This window comes from Leptidea sinapis, chromosome 2, assembly GCF_905404315.1.
Source record: "Leptidea sinapis chromosome 2, ilLepSina1.1, whole genome shotgun sequence".
NCBI classification, from domain to species: domain Eukaryota; kingdom Metazoa; phylum Arthropoda; class Insecta; order Lepidoptera; family Pieridae; genus Leptidea; species Leptidea sinapis.
In genome coordinates, this window is record NC_066266.1 from 3,081,540 (window position 1) to 3,103,129 (window position 21,590).

The window sequence follows — 21,590 nt, forward strand, 5'->3', positions numbered from 1 at the left end:
AATTAAAGATGAACACATCATTCAATGGTAACAGTGAACTGTGTGATTTATACAGTCAAAAATGTCTAAGTACAAAAATGTATATAAAGTAAGGATATAATTTATATGGTTTTATAATGAAGAGGATATAGGTACATACTACTTGGAAAAAAAAATTTACAGGTTAGCTTGATGTGCGAGAATTTTTACAAACTTTTTTGAATTATTGTTGAAAATTTCGATTTCTGAATTTATTGAGTTAACTTCGTTGTATAATCTACAAAGCCTGACGATGGGGGCGTTGAGTCCAATGTTTGTTCTGCAGTAAGGAATGTGAAAGATCTTGGATATCGTCTGTCTTGGGTATTAATAAATAAAATACGATTTATTTTTCTTTATTATTACTTTATGTAAACAGGTTGTGTTGTGATGCTGATTGGTATTATTATTATTATAATGAAAAATCTGGGTTAAATACAAAAAGCGGCCAAGTGCGAGTCTGACTCGCCCATGAAGGGTTCCGTAGCAGCAAGTAACATAATATAAAAGTTGTATATAAAGGAAAATTATATTAAATTATTTAAATGGAAAAGGCAATAAATATTTGCTCAAAATCATACAGTGCAAATGAGCACTCATCATTTATACGTATTATAAAAACTACTTACTAGATCTCGTTCAAACCAATTTTCGGTGGAAGTTTGCATCATATAATTTTTTAGTTTTATCATTGTTTTAGAAGTTACACATTTTACCACTTTGGAGGGTCTCTCGCTTAAACTATTCAGTTCAGAATAAAATGATATTAGAAACCTCAATATCATTTTTGTAGACCTATCCATAGATCCCCACACTTATATGGGTTTGATGAAAAAAAATTTTGAGTTTCAGTTGTAAGTATGGGGAACCCTAAATATTTTTTAATTTTTTTTCTAATTTTGGGTGAATATAGTTGTTATAGCTTTGGAAAAAAGTTGCTGTGACATACACGGACAGACAGAAATGACGAATCTATACGAGTTCCGATTTTTGCCATTTGGCTACGGAACCCTAAAAAGTTATATCTTTCTATTTTATATATCATTAGAATAATATAGCGACACAGAAACTGGTGAACTATTAACAATAAAAGTCACAACGTAACATTGGAAACTTCAAAAACAAAGCAGTGATAGCACGAAAATATCACATGTAACCTAACGCTAATAAAACTGCAAACCGTACTGATGCAACAATACGAGCGCGAGGGGGTGGAAGGGAAACGAGAGGGGGCCCCACGTTCCAGCGAGGTCCAGAGATAAAATGTGGTCGTGTAGTTAAATTAAGTATTTGTTGAGCAAAAATATGCCGTCTGAAATACGTACATAACATCGTCATAACTTGATCACACCTGTATTAAATCGATTTCAGCATATCAATGTACTCAGATATGAATAGTGTTCATGGATAGAATCGGTGTGGCGATTCTATTGATATCTGATAATCGGTATCAAGATGTTGAGTATTGAGGATTGAGGATTGATTGCGAGCTTCTTGAGCGTAAAGGCTCTAGGGTTGGCACTGCCAAACTGCAACTGCAAAATTTAAGTCTATAAGACTTAAATTTTTCTATTATAGTCCTGAGATTATATAAATTTATCTAGACCAATGAAAGTGCTACGTAAACGTCTCTTACTAGATATCTTCATTGAATTAAATAGATTTAGACTTACTGGTTATTTGTAAACGGACAATTAACGAGCGTTGTGGACTTAAAGCAGATGAAGTTGGAGTTATAGATAATGGAATGTTAAGTTACATATGTATGTCGAGAGTATATATGTATAACAATGTAGAGAATATGAATTATGCTAGACTGCTGTACGATGTATTGGTACTGTAATACTCCACTGTCAAGCTTGCATGATGACTATATGTTTTTGTTGGCTGTACCAATTGAATCTCAATAGGTAGAACCGTTGATTTTTTTTATGAAAATAAGGAACGATACGAGCAGGACGTTCAACTGATGGTAATTGATACGCCCTGCCCATTCTGATTCTGATTCTTGAAAAATTCCAAAAATTATTTGCGCCACTACAACTGCGCTCTTCACCTCGAGCCTTAAGATTTTATAATTTCGCCCTTTAGACCGAAACACAGTAATGCTTACACATTACTGCTTTACGGCAGAAATACGGCGACGTTGTGGTACGCATAATCTAGCCAGCATCCTGTGGAAAGGAGCCTCCCACTGGTGATTCTCTCCAAGCTGCGTCCGGTTCGATTCTCACCGGGCACTTACCAAATTATTTTCGGTTTTTGAATTTATGTCTACATTTATGTGACACTTAAGGTTGTAAACGCCATGTGCTTCCTCTAGGTCTACATGAGGGTGAGTATACGCGGTGATCCTCATTTGTCCTTGGGTTTTAGAACAGACCCAGTAATTGATTGCTCAAGACGACTTAAGTCCATGACAATATCGATACCTCAGTTCCAAAGACTAACTATTCAGAAAAGGGTTCCAAAAGAAAACAACTCGAGTTGTTATTGTATGAAACGAAAATATTCAAGACTTATGAAATATTGGAGGTAACAATTGATACTGCATTCACTTATCGACTTATTTATTTGACTTGGCAACAATTTCTAGCGGATTAGAGATGTGTAGTGATGCTTATACCAGATATTTTCACGGAATATTGGCATAATATTTAATATTATTTCAGTTTAGTCTATGGTTATTTCCTTGGTTATTAGAGATTGAGTGAACTAATTTCACACACAGTATACAATATATGATATTGTACTATCCTTAAAAAGTTTGATATATCATAATCCATAATCACATAGCGGCAATATCAACTTCATAATTTTTTTTTTAATTCTTGATTATTTTACCACTAGCTGTCAAATCATATTATCACTTTCATTTCTTTTTATTCAAAATAGGATTTTGTAGACTTATTGAATCTTTTCAGAGACAATCTTATCAAAGTTTCTAGAGAATTCGATTATAAGGGCTTTGTACTATATATAAATAAAATTATAGAGGTTTTCATATGTGTGCGCATCGCGGAAAAGCTACTGCATAGATTTTATTTTAGTTTTATACCTAAAATATTGGTCCGTACCTAAAAATATCTTCATCTAATATATAAAATTCTCGTGTCCCGGTGTTTGTTACCAAACGGTGTTTGAGAATCGGCCAACATCTATTTTTCAACTCCTAAATAATAAGGGTGACCCACTACTAAATATATTTTTTTTATATTTTGTCGATTTTATTTATTTTATTTTATTATAATTCAGCATTGATGATGAGCAAATACATACAACTTCAAAATTTCAACCTTCTACGATCTACAACTATTTTTGTATCGCAATTTTAATATTATTCTGTTCCATTCAGAAATCCGCTGTAGGGTTGCAAGATGGCAATCAAATATCAAATAATTGTAGAACGATATATTTGGTTGGTCTGAGAATCAGCTGCATCTAATTTTTATACCCCAAAAATTTTAAATATTGATTTTTTTAATTACTTTATATGGCAATACTACGTTTGCTGGGGTCAGCTAGCTTAATATAATTTTTTAAAAGTTTTAAGAAACAACTATTATTATAAGCAGTGTTGAGCCATGTGTGTACGCAGACGAACTTGCGAGTATCAGCTAGTCAAGAATATATTTAGGGGTTAACAGTTTAATGTTAATTTCTTTAAAAAATTCTTAATGATTCTTTAGGACCTTTATTTTATAAATAGCCCTAAAAGCTCTGTTCAGTGACGCAAAGACGATATTAATATCAGCTGCATTGCCCCATAATAATATACCATGAGCAATATTACCATGAAAATAACTAAAGTAAACTACGCGCGCCGTATCTTTGTCATTTAATTGTCTTATCTTCTTAACCGCGTATGCCGCAGAATTAAGTCTATTCGCCAATCCTTCAATATGGGCTCAATTTTAATTTGATAATCAAGATTCAAGAGTAATGCCAAGAAATATAGCAGATTCCAACGGTTTTACCACCTCTCCGTTTATCACTCGCATCTATATTATTGACGTTTGGCTTTCTAGTTCCCAATAGTTGAGGGAATATGTTATCGGTACGAGTGTGCCATTACCTCGTTCCGCTACTTATTCTCCGTGATATTTTTATCATTTATTAATTTTTACAGATGATGTACTACGCTTGACAACCCTGATTAACATAGACTAAGAGTCAGTATAACGTGTTGGCAACGGTTCCGAGCGGATTAGTGATGTGTACGGTAAAGCTTACACAAGGACTACGCACGCTTGCAAAGTCGCCGTAATTTGGTGTTCTGGATTGAACTGATTTTCAATTGATACGTCTCTTCGGTCTTTGATGTTGTTTCCATTGAACTCAATGGAATCAATCCAACGGAACAAAAGCGTTGCATTCTTTTGAGTATGTGCAGAACTCGCTCTTAATGCAGTTACCTTATGATGGCCAATATATTTACTTATATAGCTTACTATGAGGACGGAAGAATTGAACTTAAAACAAAAAAATTATAAAAACTTGACAACCGTGTCAAAGAACGAACTAAAAATAAAAAAAAAAAATTGTATGTTTTTAATTCGTATTTATACTAATTCAATATCATATCTGTAGTTCAAAATATTTAGAATCCGTTTTATGTCATCATACCTACATAAACATTAACTGGTTATATCTTTTTCGTTTTCCAATCTTCGACATGAACCCTGAAACCTGAACCTTAGCCTGTACCGTCAGCAAATTATGCTTTTATATTAACGATTTATTTATTGTGAAATACAAATATCTTACTTTTTGCCATCTACAAAAACTGGTTGGAAATATGGAATGTAGACGACGCGTGTTTGAAGTGGAAGTAAATTTATGTCAGCAATATTATTATATTAATTAGCTAATGTGTTAATAAGTGCTACCAGCGTCATGAAGCCATAACATATCCCAATTTATAATAACATTTGTATAACTACTGCTATTTATTACTGTCTTAGTAATGTTATATATAATTATTATATAGTTTGAACATATAATAGCACATAATATTCAGATCTTTAGTTAAATTTGTGTAAATTTGTTGGCACTACAGCAGTGCTAACTAACAGATGGTAGCAGTAATAAGGTTAGCTGTCGTACCATATATAAGCTAGAGTGCTAAGTTCGTGTATTCATTGTTGTGAAATTCTTTCTTGTGAATTCTAAGTGGAAACTCTGCCCAAATACAGTAGTTATAAGAATCGTGTCTGTTAATTATCGACCCCTTCTACATAGGGATTTATATTCCAATTCTTTAAATGCACGACTAGTAGGTACAAATTGTTCGACGAGTCGGTCTTTATCTTACCGATACGACTTAATACCAACACTACAACCCTTTACAAAGTCAATCGAGCGTACCCGAGGGTGAGACTACGAGCCTGTCGTTAATACGGGCGACAATGCAATTGGATTGCTAAAGGAAACTTGAATACAAATTGAATTTAACTGAAACAGAACGGTTTGCGTCTTCCTTGCCTTTGTTGTAGTGCTCGAATTAATATTGATATTATACGGTGTTTTAGGAAGGCAAAGTCATACTTAAATTCATTCAGACTTGTGTAAGTAATAACTGTATTCGGGCAGAGTTTCCACTTAGAAGTCACAATAAGTAAATGAATACTCGATTTTTTTGCGTCCCGGGATAACGACGGGACGGAGGTGGTGAATGCTCATGCATACCAACGCAGGCTATGTCTGCGTTGGTTATGTAGGTCTCAAAACAAAACCAAAGTGCCTATCCACTAAACACCACCAGAGGTTGGCTTTGGGCAAGTGCCCTCTAAGCCTTCATTGAAGGCGACCTTCTCTTGGGGAGAGAGAGGTGGAAACAGCACTCCATATGGAGTATCCGCTGGGATAGAATACTCAAAATTAGCACTCTAGCTTATATTTGCACAATTTTTTTCCGATTTAAAAAATAAATTACGTCCGGACCTTTGTACGATGTGTTCATGTTGTGTTTATTATCTTCAGACTAACATCAATAAATTGCCTCGTCCCTTTTTACAAAAACAAAATATGTTTTGTTTAATTATCAAATGTGAATAAGTCAATAGTACTTACAACTTTTTTTAATGTTTTAAAAAAGAAATGAGTGGGATGGCGTGCACTTTTGGATTTTCAAAACATTTTTTTTCTAATGTCATCGTAAATAAGCGATGCTTAAGCAACTGATTTTAGAAACAAATTTTTAATAGGCTAATGTTTATCTGGTAAATGTTCCCAATTCCCATTACCGATTTCGAATAAAATTTGACTAAATATGCCAAATGCCGAAAGTAAAGCAAAATTGATGAAGTTTAAAATTCATTACCATAATGCAGCTCAATACACGAAGTTGTTCGCGAACTCCTATAAATATCATACATTGTAATGTTGTTTAAAAGAATAACTGTAACATTTATATTGTTTGGGTCATGATTCATGTCTACATACTTATGTGCTATTGCGATGTTCTTATATAAAAGATATTCGAATCATTTTATTCCCGCGAGTGTAAATAAGACTAGATTATGGGTTTGTACCACTAATGATTATAGGTACCACAACGGCGGTTTTTTCTACCGTGAAGCAGTAATGTGCAAGTATTATTGTGTTTCAGTCTGAAGGGCGCCATAGCTAGTGAAATTACTGGGCAAATGAGACTTAATATCTTATGTCTCAAGTCGAGGAGCGCAATTGTAGTGCCGCTCAGATTTTTTGGGTTTTTCAAAAATCCTGAGCGGCACTGCATTATAATAGGTAGGTCGTCCCAATCACCATCAGCTGAACCTCTTGCTCCTCTCGTCCCTTATTGTCATAAAAAATCGTAAGTTCTTATTTTTAAGTAGCTGTAGGTTTCTCATATAATTATAAAATTTAATTTAAAACAATCATTTGGTGCACCACAGTCTCAGCTCGAAACAATTGACTAAACAGTATTTTTTGAACGGCTCGATCACTTGACGCTGCTAAGAGACGCTTTATTTTAATTCTTCACTGAATTTATCACGAGGTCTCGAGGTCCGCACAGACCAAATTTATAACATACTAGCTGACCCGACAGACGTTGTTCTGTACATAATAAATAAAATACTTATATTTCATCCCCCTTATTCGTAATAGTCTGCTAACTTAAAGCATTGCTAATTCTCACTCTGTCTTCTTCTATTGACCTAAGTCAGAATGAGAAAAAACACTCCTAAGCGGCTGGTTAAAGTTAGCGGACCATTATGAATAAGGGGGCTTAACTTTAAGAATTATATCGTAAAATATGCTCCCTGTTGTTATAATGAAATTATTTCACAGAAGAACTGTCAAACCGTGCGTCAATAAATTTTCTCATAGAACATATGTCCATACAAAACAAATATTGGAATTAAAAATAATTATTGGTCCCAAATCGAAATAAAAACTATCCTGTCTCTCAAGTTGGACTAAACTGCGCTCCATGAAGTAATCCCCATTAAAATCCGTTCATTAGTTAAGGAGTTGGTTAGTTAGTTTCACTGGAAACAAACATCAGGACGCTGGATTTAAATATAGTAAGGTTATGTAACAAACTTTAATACCATTGTGATAATCTGGATATGTGGCGTTCCTTTACAGTGCGGATTTTAACCAACTTTCTTATTAAAAAACTAGTTAATCATCAAATTTACGTTGGTAGTTTGTTAGTACACATTATGTTTTTTTAGAGTGATAACCCTCGCTTCTAGGATTAATACACAAATAAAATTTTAAAAAAACAAAATTTTATGAACGTGTGTCAACTAGAACCCACTAACTGAGCTAACCGCTTGAGTGACGTATCGTCATAAAATCTTGTATGCTTTGTTCAACTCTCAGGTTCTGGATTCATCTACAGGATCTACTTTACAGTTGATAACCTGCTGAACCCCAATATTTGCATATTAGGAAATTGACTTGAGATGTCGCACTTGTAAATCTAAACAATTTGTTATGTTTTTTTAAAGTGATAACACTCACTTCTAGGTAATCCTAGTCGGTGTATTAATATACACAAATAAAATTTGTACGAAGTGACGTATCGTCACTCGAACGGTTAGGGCACTAGCACGGAACGCCAGGGGTCGTGGGTTCGATTCCGCATCGTTCATAAAATTTTGTTTTTCAAATTTGATTTGTGGAGGCCAATGTTAATTAAAATTTTGGTCACACTGAGAAAATAGATCTACGCAATGCTTGATTAGGTTAGAAATGTACTGAAAATTGTCCAGAACAAGCATACCAAGAGTTTGTTCAAAGTTTTTGATGCAAGTAAAAGTCAGGACCGTGGACTAGACTCTCCTGGAAGACATTATAATGTTGAACCGGTTTTTAAAACATTTAATAAAAAAACATTTATGTGATTGGAAATTCTGTTTCGGTCTCGTTAAAACTAACTGCTTTTCTATTGCTTTGCTTTCTCACAATCATTATTTCTAGTAAAATTTAAATATTCCCACCATTTATGAATATAAATGTACTCGTAGAAATCTTGTTGTGATCAATTCATGTTGTACTGGAATCATATAGACTTCTCTAACACGAATTAGATTGTCAATGGTACATAATATTACTTCAAACTCCCACATCGGTTTCTTATGATTTCAATGCCTACTCTTATCTACTGCACTCTACCAATCAAGAATAAAAAGAACTTACACTCAATGATTATAGAACAGAGACAAAGGTAAAACGGTTTTGTACCAATGAGATATTTATAACGATATTTTCTATTTATATCTTCCAATATAAGTAGGCAATTATTTTCATTGACATTGAATTCACATGATATATATGACATCTTTTTACACAATTTATTGAACTAACATTGAAAAATTTTGCTACGATGATTCGTAAGGCCTTTTACTTTCAGAACGATTCACACAAGGTACGTACTTATTGCTTACAAAATAACAATCATTATCGCTTCAATCTCTACTAGTACAAAAATAATAACTTGCAAAGTGTACAGCTAACGAGTAAATAGATCACAGATAATATCCCAGTCAAATGATCGGAGAAATCGAAGTCTTGTTGTAGTTATTAGTCTTGTATTGAAATAAAAGAATGAGAGATTGAAGTGAAAAAACCGCTTGACTTAACCTGCCAATATTTCTCATAACAGTACGGTACGGTTTACTATTAACATTACATTAAGTACACATGATGAAACTATAGCTCACCATATCTCAGAGGACAGCACTGATAAATCAACAATGTAACGTTGCACGTATTTGTTATTATTTAAATGTGGTTAGCTATACTCGTATGACTTTATCTATGTTCAATGAAATATAAACTGTGATACATGGGGCACACTAAAAGTTTTGCACTTCTAGCTAATCGGAACTATTTGAATTGCGAATGTTATATTTTTTGAAACGTTGCAACCTTCTTAGTAATAAAAAAAACATTTGGTGGGAAATCATTTGTCAATTATTTTTTATCACACATCAAAGTTACGTATGCAACGAAAATGGAATTAAGTCGAAAACATTTTACAGCAATGATTGTTTATGATTTTAAAAGTTCTCTCTCTCCACAAGACTGTGCAGCTCGTCTTCAAAATGCTTTTGGGAGAGAAGCACCTTGTTTGAGCGCCGTGAGGCGATGGTTTGCTGAATTTGAGAGAGGTCGGGTTTCTTTACATGACGAATTTCGTGAAGGGCGGCCCTCGACTGCTGTCAACGAAAATAATGTGGCTAATGTTAAGCGACTACTTGAAGAAAACTCGCGGATTCGAGGACTATTGGTATGAGCCAGATATAGATATTTTACACGAAGAGTCGAAAGTTCGGAATCTTTGTTGTCGTTGGATCCCTCATGAACTGACAGCGGGGCAGAAGCGAGTTCGCGTGGAGTGATGCTCACAGATGCTAATGAAATATGACCACGGATATTCTTATGCTGTTTAAGACATTGTCACAGGAGAAGAAACGTGGATTTCTTGTTTTGTACCCGAAAAAAAACAGCAATCTTGTGAATGGGTGTTTGAAAATAAGAACAGGCCAAAAAAAGTGAGGCAGGCGAGGAACGTTGGCAAAAAATGATCGCATTTTTTGTCTCAGCTACGGGTCCCTTCTGCACATTTCCACTTGAAGATCAAAAGACTTAATGTTGATGAGTTTGTTAATGCCAAGTGGTGTTCTATCATATGTTTAAGCAGGCTGTTAAAAAAAATTAAGAAAGACGACCAAAAAGCCGCGTTCTCCTACATCATGACAACGCTTCTTCACACACGGCCAACAAAACTAAATCATTTTTAGCTTCCGAAAAAGTGCAACTCGTCACCCATCCTGCAAACAACCCCGACTGTGATTTCTGTATTTTCTCCAAAATCAAAGATTTAAATAAAGGTTTCGCTTTTACAAATTCCGAAGAAGCAGTGATAGTGTTCAATCATCACGTAGAAAACATGCCTTCAGATCTGTTGTCCTCCTGTTTTCAAAAATCGCATGAAAATTATACTTAAAATGTAAATAAGAGTATTTTGAAAAGCAATAAACATAATATTTTGGTTATAACATGTTGTTTTTTTAAGTTACGCAAAACTTTTAGTGTGACCTACGTATATATTTAGATTAATCAATAATCCTCCATGCACATATAAAACTAAAGACAAACACACTCTTTGAGGTATTGTCAAGGACATTATGCTTACCGGAGCCAACAACTAAATAGAAGACGCAGAGACGCACAGACAGGCATGCAGACAAGAAACACAAGACACATAATAATGTCGTAAAGAAACACAGAATACTCTCATCGGAAAAAAAGTCATCTGTAAATTTACCGATTTTGGTTTTTTTTTCTGTATTTTTGTAGCTTTGACTCACGTGGAATTGGCATGCATCGTTTAACGCTATGCGAAAGAAATAAAGGATATTGACATTTAAGAAGGACAGAATAAGAGTGTGTTCGTCTTTTTATATGTGCAGGGAAGGCTGGGGTGAAGTTGGGCCGAGGCGGGACTCGAGTCAATTAACAGTAAGTGTAAAAACTCAGACTGAAAGAATAAAATATTCGGATTGGAGTGGACAAACTTAAAACTATTTTTGCAACCCTTATATGGCTGTTTAAAATCGCAAAAGCATGATAAGCTTTTAGACCTGGCCTAATCTTAGAAGTTCTCTTATGAGGGAGGTTATGCTCTCTACACAAAAAAAATGTTTGTTTCTGCGAACGTTTGTCAGCTTTGATAATATTCATTGTATTGCGTGGTTTCTGAATCATCGTGTGTTACCGATGATAGTAAAGGATATTCTTTGTCAATATTATTATATCGCACCATCGAGAAATTATACTTCCTGTAAACTTCCATTTCATTCTTATATTATTTTATTCTCTTGGTCTGAGATATCATCAAATTTATAGATTTTAGTAAGGCTTTAGACATTGTTATGCAATATCGTTTACCTTCTTTGGGGTCATTACTTTTTTTGTAGATGTAAGTACTATCTTCAGCGCATTGTGCTTCACGACAAATAATCATAGAAGTTTTTGACTTCTAAAGTAAACTCATAAGGTTATATTTACTTATATTGTATTAGCCACGTTCATATGCTCGATGTAAAGTTACTCCAAGTTCAAAATTACTTCTCCCTGTCATGTGTAATTCTGTAGTGACAAAGGTAAGAAAAAAGTTTTAAATGTGGAGTAACCTTACCTCGCGTAGTATTTTTGTAGATTGTCATGGTTTTATCTTAGTATTCTGTGCTTATGCATTTGTTTACTCTTAATATTATTTCCGATGTTAATACACTTGGATGAATTAACCACTGGAAGCTTAACAAAGGCTGTTAGCATTTAGCCCTCTAGTCATTCATGAGGCGTGAATATGGCGTTGTCAGAATAAAGATAGATCTGAAGTGAAACATTATCACAAAAATAGCAAAAATCGCTATTTTGTTTTGTAAAAATAATGGTGGAAATGCAAGCAATTTCAACCTATTATAGCTATTTCTTCGGAAAATAAGTAAAATATTAATGAACGATAAATAAAAATATGTTAATAAAATATAATAGTTTTTGTTAAAAAGTGCTCATTGTACATGATGTATATGTACTTCAAAGTAGTAGCATAATTAATTTGTTTGGATTAAATACAAATAACTGGTTATATTATTTCTAGACCTGACGTCGATGACGTCACGTCGTTGCTCTGTTACGGTTGATTGATGTAAAGGCGTTGAGCTTTGATGCTGATTGACGATTGATGATTTGATGACGGACACAAAACAACATAAACTACAGAGTCATAAACAACAAAAGCCAATACTTCAAAAAAAAGTAGTGATAACACGAAAATATCACGACATGTACCTAACCGTAATGAAACTTCAAACCGTACTGACGCAACAGGACGAGCGCGAGGGGGGAAAGGTAAACGGGAGAGGACATTATGTTCCAGCGTGGTCATAATATCATAGTACATTCATTTATACAATTGTAATTTTTTTGGTATAGAGCTTGAAGCAAGTTTCATTACCTGACAATATTCGTCGATCGTCATTGCATACACTCTTTTTGCATTTCGTGACCAGTGGTTAACTTGTCCAAGTATAAATGGTATTTGATAATTAGTAATATAATAAAATAGGAACTTAAGATATGGAGGTTTTTTGAGAAACACAATCATTTTTATGCTTGCGTTCTCTTGACTTTGCATTCTCTACTACCTCATTTCTGCCATCTCTCGTTTCACAGTTGTAGTTCTTACTACAAATTAACGTATCTACCTAAGCAAACGATGAGATACATAAGTTTTTTGCATTTTTAGTATGTAAGTACAGCGCAGCGCAAAGGTATTAAAAATGTATCTTCAAATTCTTTATCTCATACTCGTGCTCCTGTTTATATATAAATAGATTTATATTTCTAAGTACCTCAATTAGGATCCCAATCCCGAATGGATGATAAGATAAATATAGATTTTTTCCATCATTTGGTTTTGACGGATCAATTGGGTAATTTGGATTGTTTATTCTTATTGCTGAATGTTATAGTCATCCATCCAATAATTATTGATTTAATAACTACCGATGTGGAAATGTAACAAATACTAAAAAAAATCCGTTAATACCAGCCTAGCAAAATTTAAGAAAAAAGTGATTCACTCGATTGTATGAAACGTGCAGTCATTGATAGATTGGCAAATGACGTATATAATATTGTATATAAACGGAGATAGTCGAAATCCACTACGTTGTAAGCAACTGTTCGCTTTCAAACGTAGCCGTATTATACTTCGTCACCAATCGCACTACTGTAATTACTACTATTTCATACTTATGTCAAATCAAGGCACGTTTCATACTTAATATCCGGACGACCGAGCTTTGCTCGGATTTTTAAGCATGTACAAAACTTTAACAAAAAATACTAATAGGACATCTGGATTCGAACTGGGTCTTCTGCTTTCCGAATCGCCCTATATCCCATCTGAACTGTTATAGTCTTGTATATAGTGCCGAAATTTACCTTTGTATTCTAATGTTATTGTAGCTGTTTCTCATTAAAACACGGATAAAACTACAATTTTTTAATTGAAACCTAGCTATATCGATTTATCGCCCTCGAAATACCCTGCATACTAAATTTTATGAAAATCGGTGGAGCCGTTCCGAGATATATATTTATATATATATATATATATATATATATATATATATATATATAAATATATATCTCGGAATAATAATCTCGGCTACAAAAATACTTACAAAAATTGCTCTTTTAAAGATTTAAGATTCAGTGTCTGAGTGTTGGCATACATGGACGTTTTCTATCAATTGACGATCTGGTTAATTTGATGTAATAAATCCTTTTTTATTTTAGCAGTTAATTTCATACGCCGTCTGTAAAAATACAGACGGCGGAATGTCACAATTATGATAGTTTTACGGCCTTACAAATAAACTTGGTATAAAGTTATAACTGACGATAAACAAAGAAAATGCAAAATGTTTACACTATCGTTGACATCATTGTCAATACAATGAAAATTCTGAAGTTTTCCTAATGACAAGCTGCCTTGCAAATAAACTCGGGAAACGATATACGTCCAAATAGACCATTCGTAAGCAAAATGTCTAATTGTAAACATTTTGCATTTTCTTGGTTTATTATAACTATATGCCAATTTTATTTGTAATGCCGTTAAGCTTTAACATTGCGATCATTCGTTAGTGTTTTGTTCTCATGTAGCCCCTTAATACATTCGCGGTTCCGTACCAACCAGCTGCTCATTTTCAAAACAATGACTTTTTTAATCAAAAAACTTTCACGAACAGTGTGCTGCTCAGATATGAAACTGCGGCGATCGTGTTTCATCTTGTTCCCATTTTATTTTGACTGTTCTCAAATATCAGACGTAATTTTAAACTCATTAATTATTCGTCTAGTCTTCAGAGTTTCATTCTCACTTTTGTAGATGTTCTTGAATTTTTTATTGGCATTGAAAGTTTGTTCATTAAGAAACAATCTACTTGCGATATTTATACCCTGTGTGCGACGTATTTATTTCACGCGAAAATAAAACAGTAAAGGACAGCCGTGTAAAATTAATTATGTCGCAGGTTTTATTTTCATCTTATTTCCATTCATTTTGGAGTTTCTGAATCAGCAGGTGTAATTTTAGGCTCCTTAATTATTTGTCTAATCTTTGATTTATTCACACCTTCGTAGATGTTTCGTCTTGGCAAATAGAAAATTTCTTTAATTAGGAATTAACGCTTGTGTTTGTGATAAAGATACGAGTCGTAGCTTTGAATAGGATAATATCGGATAGACAAGCGTTGGTAGATAACATTTATTATTACAGAGATAATCGCATTCAAACTTTTGATTTTTCTGTAGAAAGAAAGTTACAAGTTAAGAAGATTGTCAATTTAACTTTATCTGCAGCTCTCGGTATGCAGATTCAAATAATCCGGAAAGCCAAGCCATTCTGTGCCATCATATCATATACTTACATGCGCGAGGTTCCTTTGGATCGCTCAATACATCCCATTGAATAGAATCATTATTATTGTATTGAGCAAAATTAACATCTTGGCTGTTGCTTCTCAATATATTATTCATAATTTTATGTATGTGCAAAGGCACAGTTAGGCATAGTTTTTTTTAAAACGTCATAAATCGTTACAACGAACTACAAGAACTTTTATACTATGTTACTTGCTGACTCGCACTTGACCGCGTTTTGAAATATTACCCGACAAAAACTGAACTCTAGTATCTTCAGCTTCTTAAATATTATATGGCATCTTAAATATTTTTAATAAGTAAATAAATGCATAGAATACTATACACGAGTTCAAAATGTTTATTCGAAAGTAACTCTATAAGTGCATCCGCGCGAATGTTATGACAGTTGTAGACGTGTGTTTGTTGAAGAACTTCAGACTTCTCGTGTGTAATTAAAAGTTCTCGATCTAGATAGTTGAGGGTTATGTTGTTCTGTAAAGAGCTATGCAGTTATTGAGTGGCTCTGAGTTAAAGTGATCATTATCTTGTTGGTGCTGTAAGAAATCAACATGATTTTGATCGAAGTAAATTTGAAAAAGTAGAGAACTTCAACTGTAAGCACACAACCTTCTCCAAATGAACCCAGAGAAGACTCAAGTTTGCGCTTTTACCACTAACAAAGCCCCATTTGTCGTATCACTCTTCGACAATACTTACTTAAAGCCTTGCCTAGTATCGGAATTCTTGGTCTCGAAGTCTGCAGTAATAGGCCAATAATTGGAAGGCAAAGCCAATCTGGCATCAAAGATAATACTTCAAGCTTACATTCTAATGCTGTTGTCATCTCTGGTCTGGCGCACCCCAGTATCAGCTCGCACCATTTAACCGCTGCTCAATTTGTTCCGAATCTAATGATTTGTGAACGGCTGGATCACTTGGCGTTGCGTACAGACGTTGTTTTATTGTGTGTCTTCCTCCGCATTTATCACAGAGAGTGTTCCGATGAGCTGTTTCACCTGATTCCTGCCGCCGAATTCCACCTTCGCACGACATGCCCCAAAATAGGATATCATCCCCACCATCTGGATGTGTCTCCACAATGCGGTTTTCAAGGAACTTTCTTCTACGTTCAACCAAACTGCGGAATGAGCTTCCTTGTGCGGTGTTTCCAGAATGATACGACATGGGTACCTTCAAACACTTTGTACAATTTTTTAAGGGCTGGTAACGCTCCTGTGATACCCTAGTGTTGTAAGTGAATGTGAACGGCGGTGATCACTTAACATCAGGTGATTAACATGAGGTACGCTATTCTATTCTCTCTTTTTTGAAAATTTTTAATTGTTACTAAATGTTACTTTATTACAAGCATACGTGTAAAATGCTATAGTGGTCCTTACAGTACAAGAACCCCGTGCGTCTCGAGTTCTTTAAATATTCAACATTTCAATGTAGCCAATTAAAAGTTCACGAGCTAGATTGTCGAGCATTGTGTTGTAAGGAGCTATGTAGTTATTGAATAGCTCTGAGCAAATGTCGTCGTTATCTAATTAGGAATGCAATTAGGAAAATGAACTGAATTTATGTCAAGAATAACTATACTTTGGCGATTCTTGAAATCAACAAATATGTCAGCATAATCAGTTATTATTGAGAATGTCTTTTTGAAAGTTTCCAATGTAGACAATTGTTTTTGCAAGTTGAAAACTTTAACGCATTTATTGTTCAAATAACGTGTTTCCATCAATTAATTCTGCGGACGGCAAAGAATATGTATCAGATAAGCTAATTGTTGAGGATTGAAATATGTCATGTGTTTTGTGTATGTTCAACAATGCATTGTTACTAATTAAAAGTTCGCGATCTAGATTGTCGAAGGTTGGGTTGTTTTGTAAAGAGCTATGAAGTTGTTGGGTGGCTCTGAGTCTATCTAATTAGGGCTGTGTTAGGGAAATGATGATAATTGAATTGATGAAAAGAAAATAGGGTTACGTAGTCATTATGCATTGAGTACGGTGCAATATAATTAGTAAAGGGTGCCTGATATATATCTGGATAATATGATTTCGGCTTAAACCAAGCCCTGGTTTTTATTTTTAAACAGCGTTTCCTTCGATTATTTCAAATAATCGAATAAATAGTCAAGTAGCTTTTGGGCAATATAGAATTGTTTTCGGAAATGTTGCTTTATTAAATGATGTATTTTTGTGCAAATTTAAAGGTCGATTTGACTATCCCGATCTTCGTGTGTCTTTCGCACATTCAAATTCTAGATTGTCACGTACAAGAATATCGTTAATTTCTGATATTACCTCACATTATGCTCTCAAAACAAATGAAACAAACAAAAAAATTGTTGTGTGACGTCACTACACCATATTCATTCATTGTTGTGATAGCAGGCGTTGGTGGCACCTGAGCGCGATGTTATGACATCACATTGAGATTATGTGCATGACGAAATCTATTACAATTTTTGACTTCCCGCTTGAAAATTTTCAAAAATCTGGAAGTTATTCATTAGATCAGACGTTTTAAGGTCCTAGGAAGCTTCGCTGACTATTCCCACGATGGTGTCCATACGTCTGTATGAGTGTGTATGTGGATGTATGTAAACCTCTTATAACTTTTGAACGGCTCGACCGATTTCATCGCGGTTGGCGCAATTCGATAGGGCTTGACCAAACTTAGATTTTGAAAACAATTCGGACCGATTCGTCCGTCCGGTTGATTTTGAGAAATATCAAACTAACTACGAAAAAAGAAATATATATGTGTTTTTTTTCGGCATAATTTTGAAACGGCTTTACCGATCGATCGAAAACTGCGTGCAAATAGGTTTATTCATTTAAAAGTAATATTGGTTGAAAAATTATATACTAGGGTTTTATTTAACTTTGATCAGACTTAAAACATAGAATAGCTAACTCTTTGAGCTCAAAATTGTCATAAGTTTAATTTGTAGCGTTTAGGTATGGAATTAGCGGTAAGTTGCAGGGATGGCCAGTAGGATCAAGCGTTTTCGTATTTTTTTTAATAAAACCTGCACTTGTTGCAGTGAATGAAGACGTTCAACAGCCGCAGCAGAGAAGTGCACCGCTGCTACAATCGCCGCAGTATACCGGCGGCCGACCGCAACCATACAGTAAGTATATAAACATTACTTATTATATTTATTTAAAAATCTTTGTAGCACGCGATCAGAATGAAGCTGTGTGGCGTCAAAGCCTGCGAGACGATTATACGAGTAGTCCGACAACTTCGTGCGCGACTGTCACACGGGGTGACAGACAGGGAGGTGGGGAGGGATCCCTGCTATTCTCAGACCCCGGGATCTCGCACGACGTTGTCGGCGTATACACTTAGTGATGAGACGTATTATTGACAGTGTTGAATTTTGATCTTGTTTTTTTAAATCCTTCTTTACACTACTTCATTCACAAATCATTTGGATAAAATATCATTCCGTTCTGATTGTGCGCGAATTATATAAAAAATAATAATAACGTGTTAAAAATGTAGAACAAATTATATGTAAAACAATGTTTCTTTCATCAAATCCTTTAATATTATATCATTATTCACTTTTTTATATAAGTCCCGTGTAGGTACTTCTATATCTAAATAAATTCCATAAATTTATATCAATACAATATCTACGAACTAACTACTAATTAAAATAACACTATCAAACAATTCCACAGCTACTTTATAACAGTTCATGATGAACTATACCATATAACATCATCGATTAGATACTTCAAAATAGACAGTGCCATATCACAGCAACAATTAGCTACGTTAAAATAGTTACTATTATGATGTATCACAACTGCGATGTCACTCCTCATGGTAATTTCTACTATACCACAGCAACGACTAGCTTTATCCAGACAGTTATTTTACTATATCACTGAAACTGCTCTTTTCATCAAAATAGACTTTACCATTTCGCAGCTATAATTAGCTACGTTAAAATAGTTACTATGCCGTAGCACAGCTACGAAGAGTTTCTTTTAAATCACACTAACGAGTAGATACTTCCAAATAGTTATTTTTACTATATCACTGCAACTATTTCCTTAAAAATAGTTATTTTTACTATATCGCTGCAGCTCTTTTCATCAAAATAGTTATTTTTACTCTGTCACTCCAACTATATTCAGCGAAATAGTTATTTTATTATATCACTGCAAATCTTTTCATCAAAATAGTTATTTTTACTCTATCAATCCAACTATTTTCATCGAAATAGTTATTTTTACTATATCACTGCAACTCTTTTCATTAAAATAGTTATTTTTACTATATCAATGCAACTATTTTAATCGAAATAGTTATTTTTACTGTCTATCACGTGTATTATCACTGCAATTATTTTCATCAACATAGTTATTTTACTATATCACAGACAGGACAAGCTTAATCAAAACAGTAACTTGAATATATTATCGCAACAACGCTTAGTTTCTTAGTAATGATTATTTTCAAAATAGTTATATAACTCACAATGTTGCATAAGGCCGTTGATTGTAGTGTTATCTCATGTTCATCAAAAATGATCATGCAGTGCTAAAATATTCAAAATATTGTTTAGGGGTTATGCAATTAAGTATTATATCAGACTTTAATCAGCTTAATCACAAAGTTGTAATATTAATATTAATCTCTGTGTTTTACTTACACAATATAAATACATAAGTCTTTTTAGTTAATTATAAGCATACGGGAAAATATTTATGATTTGACCTCCCAATATTTGGACAAGTGCCGTAGACTCGGTTTTACACAAGTTTAATCTTAATTTTATGCTTACTATGAGTTAAGTTTTTAGCGCGGCTCTTCTAGACAGCTGTAATGACAGATATCTGACCTGAATAAACTTATAATAAATAATCCCAAAAAGTACTTGACATATTTGAAGAATTATTTCAATAGCATAATGGTGCATTATCACTAATTTTAAAGGGCTGCATTTTATTTAAAATATCACATTTTATAGTAAACGTAGTAAGCCAAAGTTGGCTTGCAACACTTTGCTGTTAACAACAGCAAGGCGTTTTTATTTTTTATTTTATTTCTAATCATAATTACTGTATCATACATAGATATATTTATATTTTATATTATCAAATTCAGCGTGAACGAAGTCGAAACTAACGAATAGTCAGATATAAAGTAATATTTTCTCGTAAGTACTAAACTGTTCCAACACAAACTCACAGAATCATGGTTGTATTTGTTCAAAGTTACTTCGGCCCGAATTAAACTTAGTTAGAACTGAATACCCTTACGTTCTATTTGTAAAGTTTCACATTTCGCGATCCATTGATTTCCGATAACGGAACCGATTGTTGAAAGTTCATTATGTTGGAACTTGCTATGCCATTGATTATTTTATGTAAATCTTGCTTAAAGCAGACTCGTACAGAGAGTGAGAGAGAGATGAGATATTTACTAGATTAATAGGAGCGGCCTTAAAAACGGTAAGAGAAAGAGTTACAAATAAACAAACATCAAGCGTGAGATCTGTAGAGTGGTATGCAATTTTTTATTTTTTATGATTATAAAGGAAGAGGCGATCAGGTGATGGTAATTGATACGCCTGCCCATTACAAATTTGTGCCGCTCAGGGTTCTTGAAAAGACCCAAAAATTCTGAGCGGCACTACAATTGCCTTCGTCACCTTGAGACATGAGATGTTAAGTTATGTCCAGTAATTTCAACACAATAATGTTTTCAATGTATTACTGCTTCATGGCAGAAAATTAGACCGTTGTGTTACCCGTAATCTAGCCGGCGTCTGTGCATAGAAGCCTCCCATGGGATCTCCCTATTCTTTTTATGCCCCGGGGGAGCACAGGGCAAAACTATTAAAACTTTCGTGAGGCGTAACTAAATCGGCCTTACTCACTATTCATAGATGCTGTTATCCACTAGTTTCGGCCCTTTGGGAGTGACTGTCCTTAATCAGGGTCAGTGCAGTAAGTTCGCGATCATGTCCCGTCTAGCGCTACGAATTTGCGCTCGCAGTGCGCCTCAAGGTTTTGGGGAACGAGGGGCATAACGGCGCTGACGAAGCCTATAGTGACGGACTGTAACTTTTGACAAGGGACCCAGTCGGTACCAACACCAGTGATTCGTGAATAAAGCTGATTTGAATAAATTATGCCTCAGTTTGTTTTAACGAACTGCCTATGATTAACATGGTAACAGTAACATTTCAAAAATATGAAGTGTTTTTCCTTAAAAAACATAAATTAACTATTAAAATTCCCCACCATCTGGATGTGTGACGGTCCTCCACAGTGCGGTTTTCAATGGGCTTTCTTCCACGTACTACAAAGCTGTGGAATGAGTTTGCGTATACGTAATGGTTACCTTCAAAAAAAGCGCGTAAACCTTTTTTAAAGGTTGGCAACGCTCCTGTGATTTCTGTGGTGTTGCAAGAGATTGTGGGCGGCGGTGATCACTTAACACCAGGTGACCCCTACGCTTGTTTGTCCTCCTATTCCATAAAAAAATACAGACAGTAAAGTTGTTCCCGTGCTGACTAGAAGACCGTTATTAAGTTGACTATTTCCATTATCTTGCGCTCCTACTGTATA

At 34.4% G+C, this 21,590-nt stretch overlaps 1 protein-coding gene across 11 annotated transcripts in view; it reads left to right on the forward strand.

Annotated features, from left to right (window-relative positions):
* The window catches only part of LOC126972736 (heterogeneous nuclear ribonucleoprotein L), a 423,515-nt gene that overhangs the window by 372,132 nt on the left and 29,793 nt on the right, over window positions 1-21,590 (forward strand). For 5 of the 11 annotated variants that reach the window (XM_050819756.1, XM_050819659.1, XM_050819681.1 and 2 more), the window contains one exon: window positions 18,041-18,127. In XM_050819756.1, the coding sequence (XP_050675713.1) occupies window positions 18,041-18,127 (87 nt within the window). Of the gene's footprint in view, window positions 1-10,952; window positions 11,002-18,040; window positions 18,128-21,590 lie in introns of those variants that run through there. The other 6 variants (XM_050819670.1, XM_050819704.1, XM_050819714.1 and 3 more) reach the window with 3 other exon arrangements.